Source organism: Belonocnema kinseyi, chromosome 7 (genome assembly GCF_010883055.1).
Source record: "Belonocnema kinseyi isolate 2016_QV_RU_SX_M_011 chromosome 7, B_treatae_v1, whole genome shotgun sequence".
Classification (NCBI taxonomy): domain Eukaryota; kingdom Metazoa; phylum Arthropoda; class Insecta; order Hymenoptera; family Cynipidae; genus Belonocnema; species Belonocnema kinseyi.
In genome coordinates, this window is record NC_046663.1 from 70,079,943 (window position 1) to 70,088,040 (window position 8,098).

The 8,098-nt window shown below is 33.5% G+C and overlaps 1 protein-coding gene across 1 annotated transcript in view; it reads left to right on the top strand.

The window, feature by feature from the left end:
- The window catches only part of LOC117176493, a 34,082-nt gene that overhangs the window by 16,363 nt on the left and 9,621 nt on the right, over nucleotides 1–8,098 (top strand). The window contains exons 3-4 of the mRNA XM_033366747.1: nucleotides 4,765–5,232; nucleotides 5,331–5,581. Of these exons, the coding sequence (XP_033222638.1) occupies nucleotides 4,765–5,232; nucleotides 5,331–5,581 (719 nt within the window). The remainder of the gene's footprint in view (nucleotides 1–4,764; nucleotides 5,233–5,330; nucleotides 5,582–8,098) is intronic.

Genomic DNA, 8,098 nt, shown 5'->3' on the forward strand with positions numbered 1-8,098 from the left:
TTTGAAAATTAAAATTCGAAAATTTTTTCTAAAGCTTCCAGGGGACTTCGTTTTCGCACGAAAAAATTTTATGTGCCCTTATTGCATCCGGACCCACAATTGTCGTCGAGGTATTATTTACCATTTCAAATCAACAGATCTCCTTCTTGATGGTAGTTGTGAGTGCTAATCAAAATTGAAAGCAGTACATTTGCAAACTTAAAAATCCAAAAAAATCCATTAAATTCAGTCCAAGGGCGAAAGAACACATGTTGCGTATTTTGACTATTCAACACATAAGCTCTGCCATTAATTGAAAATCAATACCCGAGATCGAAGATCGTCGGCACATTAATGAGGTCTTCAAACAAATGTTTTCACTTTTTTCAATAGGTTTATGTATAATTTAAAAAATATACATTTCAATAAACGAATTAAATTTGAAGTTTGTTTACTCTTTTCACATCTTTTAAATTCAATACGTGGTCTGGAGCAGTTTGTCCGCCCCTGATTTAGTAGATTTTAACGAAGTTTTTTTTGTTTCACCCTGTATAAATATTTCCAATTCATAAATTATTCAGAATATTTTCTTAATATTTTATAAGAAAGTATCTACATATGCCAACCAATGGTTGGCATCATCGCGGGATTCTACTGTTTTAGGATTAATATGCATTACTAGTGAAATACTGGTACCCGCGTTTCGCCAGCGATTGGCGTACTACTGGCTGCATACCGTAAACTTTAAGTGCTGATTAACAACCGACACTAGAGTTCGGACAGTGGTTGGCTTAATACTGGGTCTACTACTGGCGCAGTAATGATACGTATAACTAGTTATACAGGGTGTCTAAAAAGTCCCGGGACGGTTAGATATTTCCTCAGGTAAAATATTTTTCAAAAAAGTGAAGGTCATTCCTGAAGTACATTTCAACGAGGAATTCAATGGTGACCTTTATTTTGACCTTAAAGTTGACCCTCATGGCTTTTTGAAGGTCAACTTTGTTTTTTTAAATGGAAACCTCCTTTTTTACATCTGCAATCGTGAGAGCGGAAAATTCTACCTTCAGGTACGTACTCAAGTCATAGGTCAATTGTAACGTTCAAGGTCAGTTACAGATTATTTGAAATTAACAAAGTTTTCCAAGAGGTCAGTGTAATTTCGGAAGTAAATTTCAACTAGAAATTCATTGGTGAGTTCTGTATTGGTCTTGGTTACAGCGTTTTGAATATTGTAATAACATAAGGAAATCTTTCATTAAAAGTTCCAGGTATTCTGGTGAGAGTTCTGTTCCTCCCCGAAGAGTTATACAGTCCTATACCGTTTTCCGATACCTAAGTCAATACCTAAGGCGATACCATAAGTCCTATACTGTTTTTCCATACGAATATTAGGAATCGAAACTAAATTTACGTATTACGAGTTGAAGTTTACTTCAGGAATTACACTGACCTCTTGGAAAACTTTGTTAATTTCAAATTGGCATCATACTCTTGTACTACTGGCTTAGGAGTAATATGCAATAGTGGTGAAATACCGGAACCAGCGTTACACCAGCAATTGGCATACTACTGGCCATATACCTACTTTAAGTGCTGATTGATAATCGACATAAGAGTTCAGCCAGTGGTTAGCTTGATACTGGGTCTAATACTGGCGCAGTACAAACGCACGATATCGCACCGACAAGACGCCTCGCCACGTGGGTTGCCTATCTTCATCGTTTCCACTAGTTCTACATGGAGGTGTTTTCGGCTGTATTCGGCGTCAAACTCAATACTCTGTCTCTTTCTTTTATAGTAAAACGCGCGGATAGAGACATATTATTGTGTTCTCCATGAAAAGGAAGGCTTTAAAACACTCTAATTTTAAATAGAAAGCCGTTAGTTAAAAAATGTGCAGTGTCTTGTTTCGAAGCTCTTAAAGACTTTACATTTTAATAAAAGTCTGTCCTAAAAGATACAATTTAAATCAAATTTTGCAGGCCTTCCAATGAACTTTCACCTTGAACGATTACAATTTGAAATTTAAACGCGTTGAATATGATAATTTGTAGTATTTTAAAAGTTTTCTATTCATAATTTAAAATTATTCAGTTTTAATGGTTTGAGTAGCAGATTTTTAGTTTAGTTGCCAGTATTTTACAACAGTAGTTGTATTTTTATATTGTTTTCAGAAATCGTTTTGCAAAAATTCGAAAATGACTCAGTAAATGCCTATATATCACCCTCTGGTTCTCTAATGCACGAGATCGAGAAGGCGGTAAGCAGAATCGAAACAGAAACTAATTACGAAAATCTGAACAAACTGAGACAAAGTTAGAACTGCTAACAAAAGTTCATTAATTTTAAACGAAACGTTTTAGAATCTAGCATAATTATCGAATAATGTGTACATTTTTATATTTTGAAAGGGCTTTTGTTTTATACCACTAACTTTTATCTCATACTGATCTGTTCCTCACCGATATCTTTCAATATTAGGGATTTGACTAGTACCACGCCACTACGAACGATATGTAGAGGTCCAGTATTGCAGATCAGTACAGAACTTGAGTATCATTATGAACATAACCAGTAGGGCGCCAATACCATCATTACGTATTGACCTAGTACTGCAGATCAGTACAAATCTTAAGTATCATTAGGGCATTTAGACTTACCACGCCAGTAACAACAAGATGTATTAACCCAGTATTGTGAGTCAGTACAGAACTTAGTTATCATTAGGGGTTTCACCAGTAACACACGAGTACCAACGTTATTTACTGGCTCGGTACTGCAAGTCAGTACATACCTTCGTTATCATTTGGAGCCTGACCAGTACCTGCCCAGTACTAATATGCAGTAGTGGCCCAGTGATGAAGTTCAGTGCTGGCCTAGTACTACAGGTCAGTAACTCGCAGAGTTTGCAGTATCGGTTAAGCCAGTACTGGGTCAGTACTAACAGAGGGTACCGAACCAGTACCAACTATAAGTACTAACTCAGTAATTGATAAATACTCCAAGTCAGTATAGAACATTGTTATCATTAGGGGTTTCACCGGTACAAAGCCAGTAGTCCTGCCAGTATACCGAATTTCGCCCGGCCATACTGGCGCGGTACTGCTCAGGTGCTAAATTTTCCCTTAGGATCCTCCACCAAGAGAGCCCTCGGACCTGTATATACGATCGTACCTATTATCATATCCTTGAGTTCTAACATCCTCAATATTTAAGTTATCATTTTCCTTTTTTCGCAAAATTTCTCTTGCCAGACCTAATCCGTTTTTTGTGAGATTCTATCAAATCAATTAAACTCTCCTCTACAGTTATTTTCCTCCTTTCATCTACACAAACGTAACGAATAGTTTGATACATTTGTCCTTTTCTTGAGACATCTAATTTACAATCGAATAAAAAAAAAAATATATTTCGCACATTTTATTTCATCAATGATCACTTTTAAAATCTTATCCCCTAATAATTCAATGATTTCAGTTTGAATTTACGGCGAAAATTAAGATATGGAAACTTTTATGCGACTATTAATACTATTTTTTTTAATTTGATTATAATGACTAGAAAATTCCATTTTAAATTCAAGAAAATACCTGCTTGAGAATTTTCAATTTGTTCGTTTGAGCCTCTAAGTGCAAGATTATTCGATGCACAATATAAAATAACGTCAACAATGACTTTTAAAACTTCACGCAACTTATTTTTTTCTGCTTCAAATTGACTAGTAACCTAATTATCAATTAACGTTTTATCTTTAATATATCTCTCAAGAATCTTCAATGTAACATAGTTGTTACGGAGGGCAACAGAATTTTTATGATCTGACAATGTAGGACTTAAGTGTTTCCAATCATTAAATCCTTCTGTCGATTTCATTAAAGGCAAAAAAAATGATCTAGAATAATTTTATATATTTTCCGACCAGGTGGCGCCCCCCCCAGGGGGGTGGCTTGTGCCCCGGGCACCTGTCCCGGTCACCCTTTCCTCGTTTCGGCTCTGAGAATATAGTTGGCTGTAGGTGATTTTGAATAGTAAATTCCCGATATGGCATACGGAATCTCCTGAAAAACAATGTATTTTCCACCTTCTACATTTTCTTTTAAAATGCCTCTAAAAATTCCCTCTTTCAAATTAGCTAATTGGAAGCTTCTATCACTTTTCATGTCTGAAATCAATTATGAAATAAGAGGACCACATCTGATAACACATTGATCTTCATATCTTTTGATATCAGTGTTTTGCTTTAAAATAATAAGGCCTAGGATGACATCTTATTCACAGAAGCATCTAATTTTCTAAAACTAATTTTAAGTATTCCAATTAATGAGAAACTATTAAATTGAAACAATAAATTTTTTTGAGTACCCATTTATCACTGAATAGGGTTCAAATTGTAGTTTCTGATTCACAGAAAAAAAGAAGATCGTAAAACGCGTTTCAAGTAAAACTGCTTGGGGTAATCGCGCTACAAAAAAGAGAATAAGATTGGTAGAGTAAAAATGAAAAACTACTGATCTTTTTTTTACCCTTGCCGATATTAAACTTTTTGCATGCTGTGATAAACTTCAGCATTTTTACCTGAATCGCTTTTTACTTGTTATTTTTTCTGTGTTTTAATTAAAATTATAAATTCAAGGATTCCAAATGCCATGATTGATGAAAAAATTATCAAAGCCTAGTGAACATTGTATAAAGTAGTCCGAATAATTTAGAATTCAAAGAAAAAAATCTTAGCATATGCTGATAAATTATTCTAGATTACGTAAAACGAATCTACATATACAGATAAAGATATTCAGATTATCGACAGTATACTAAGAAACATAAGTGATAGGTTTAGTTACTTAGTTTTAAACGAATGGGAAGCTCCTTGGATAGGTTCACAACATAAGAATTTAGCAGACGAGATGATTCTAAGATTCTTTGGGATTTATATCTTAGGATTTATAATAAAACTACGAGTATTTTCTATGGTCAATGGAGAAGAAATAAATTTGTCAACAAATAATCTATTATTAGTAGAGAATAATTATAATGCTGATTCATTTAGTAATATCGATATAAAAACTAATTTCAAGACAAGTGAAAATAGTGAGAAAAATAAAAACCTTGAAAATTCTGTTTGGGTTTTGAACATACCACTTTTACCTGTAGTGGTTGCGACTTCTAATTCTATTCCAGAAGGTCCTTGCAGAAAACAATTAAAATTTTATCTCAATCATTTGAAAAATGGGACTTTATGGGCAACTGAAAGTAAGATTTAACAGAAATATGATATATTTTTAATATTTATAAGATTTAGAAAAATTAGATTTTGCCATTTGAAAACTGTACTTTCTTTTCTAAATAAGTGTTTGATTCATCGGCAAAATATCCTTACGGAATATTCGATGGGCATCTTCGACATCTGGGAAACTTCGACCAGTGTTTTCGAATTGAAACACAAATTCCAAATTCTGAAGAAGATGGAAAATTTGAAGAAATTCGTAGCAGGTATTGTTTGGTGGATATTAAATACCAAGAAAAAGAAGAACCGAAAAATTTCCCTGGAAAACTTGATATTTGGTTCGACTCTCAAGGTTCCGCTTGGGAATCAATCAGAGTAAATATTTATTTAATTCCTTAATTGTTTTCTCATAGAGGGAGGTTCGAAATGACTTCCATTTTCAAATGTACTTTTTGACATATTTCAGTCTAATTGGACCTCAGTAAATCAAAAATACAATTTTTGTAAATATCCATGTGTGTCTAACTTTCTTTCGTTCACTATATCTTGAAAAGAAAAACAGCTACAGTCATGAAATTTGGTCGAATTGTAGCATCACTTGATGCCCAGGTCTCATAGAATTTTGAGATAGATCGGTCGTTTAGAAATCGTTTTTTCTTTTAGACATTTAAAAAAAAACTTTTGCTTATTTGAGAAAAACTTTTTTTGTATTCGAAATACAACAATGCACCTATTTTTGAACCTTTTATGATCAACTAGTACCCATTTATAAATTTTCAAAAAAATGATGTATTCTGTTTATATGAGACAAACTTTGTTCGTATTGGGAATACTAAAGTACTGTCTCTGACATTTTATTTTGTTAGCGTCTTCGAGACGCATTATTTGCCCAGTTGAAGAGGCTTTTCATGACCTACTATAACCTACCAATATCGTTTTTAAATTCCTAAACATTATTATTTACCTTGTTCATAAGCGTTTTTTTTTAAATAATGGGACTGTCATAGTATTGTATTTGATGTCATTTTTCGAGTCTCTGAGATAACTACTTAGAAATTTAAAAAAAATATATTGTTTATATGAAGAAAATTGGTTTCTTTTTTAATTTGGAATATAACACTACCGTGTATTAAAAAGTTGTTTTATGTAACAGAATACATCAACTGAACTCTTGGTGGACTCTCTGCTTTTCTGAAAATAAGAGTTATAGTCAGGCAAAAATATAAGCTTAAAACTTATTCAGTCTAAATTTTTTTTCTTAGAGTAAACTTTCTTTCTATGAGGAAGCAAATTTATTTGATACCTATGTGGAAGCAAAGTACTCATAAAATAAGCACAAACAATTAAACCAATAATAAAACACCCATAGTAGTTCGCAGCAGTATTTCCAGTAAAAATAATTTTTCCTCGTCAGAATTTGTATCAACATTTTTTGTATGACTCCTCAAATACACTGAAGTCTTACAATTGAGGGGTTCTGGACAAGAAGGCGACAGGCGCTCGAGAACGAGTAAAAGTATTGTCCAGGCTGTGACGTCAGATATCAAAAGTCAAATTCGAGATTTAAAAAAACCAAAAATATAGTTAAATAGCTCTTGAAAAATGAACCTGAGTCTCCATTTACAGTTTTTCTCTCGGGCTGCAAATTTTCAAGTAAATAAATAAAAACTGACTACTTTTTAATTGAAAAAACGATGTTTTTTCACATTCAACTCGCCGTAGGTAATTCGTTTATCAACTAATTAACAAATTTCTTTTTGAGTTTTATTTGTGACACTCTAGCGAAGGATACAGTGTCCAAAAAGGGTCAAAAGTTAATTTCTAATGGTTTTTTTTTTAATCCAAATGAAAAACCACGTTTTTAGACATTCACATTAAAAAAGTGAGCGAGGAAGTTTGAACTACGACAAACTTCAAGCGAACGAATTTTCCGCCAATGTACTGGCAAACTTTTTGCAAAATCTCAATTCGCTTTGATTTTTAGTTCCACAATTACAGCGAGTTAATTACGAGTTCGCGACGCGACACCACAGGATTTTTCAGGGGACGCCGCCAGAACGCTGACTAGTGCGAGCGAGTGGACAAAACAAAGGATGAGCAAGGACAATGTTTTCAGTCTTCCTCGCTCACTTTTTTAATGTGAAAGTCTAAAAACGTGGTTTTTCATTCGGATTTAAAAAAAAACCATAGAAATTAACTTTTGACCCTTTTTGGGCACTGTAGCCTCCGCTAGAGTTTCACGAATAAAATTCAAAAAGAAATTTGTTAATTAGTTGATAAGCGAATTACTTAAGGCGAGTTGAATGTGAAGAAACATGGTTTCTTCAATTTAAAAAAAGTCAGTTTTTATTTATTTACTGGAAAATTTGCAGCCCGAGAGAAAAACTGTTAATGGAGACTTAGGTTCATTTTTTAAGAGCTATCAAACTATATTTTTGGTTTTTTCAAATTTTGAATTTCACATTTGATACCTGACGTCACAGCCTGGACAATACTTTTACTCGTTCTCGAGCGCCTGTCGCCTTCTTGTCCAGAACTCCTCAATTAGTTTTACTACAGGTGAATTTAGTTACACCTTTAATAAAGGCAACTTTTTAAATTTAAGACATACCCTATATCTTTTAACAACTTTTTCTGTGTGACATCATTATTATCAGACTTATATTTCAATTTTAAAAGTATCAAATATCTTGAATCAAAGATTTTTATTATTTAAATTACACAGGCCGACAAAATTTGACAAAGGTCCGGAACCAGAGACCAGACCTAGTATACCCGAAGGTTTCTGCGGCGCTGAATCCGAATCCGACCTCAGAAAAATTCCATCACCCTCAGTTTTCGAGATATTGTAACCTAAAAGTGCAAAAAACACCGTTTTTTGCTATATTTGAG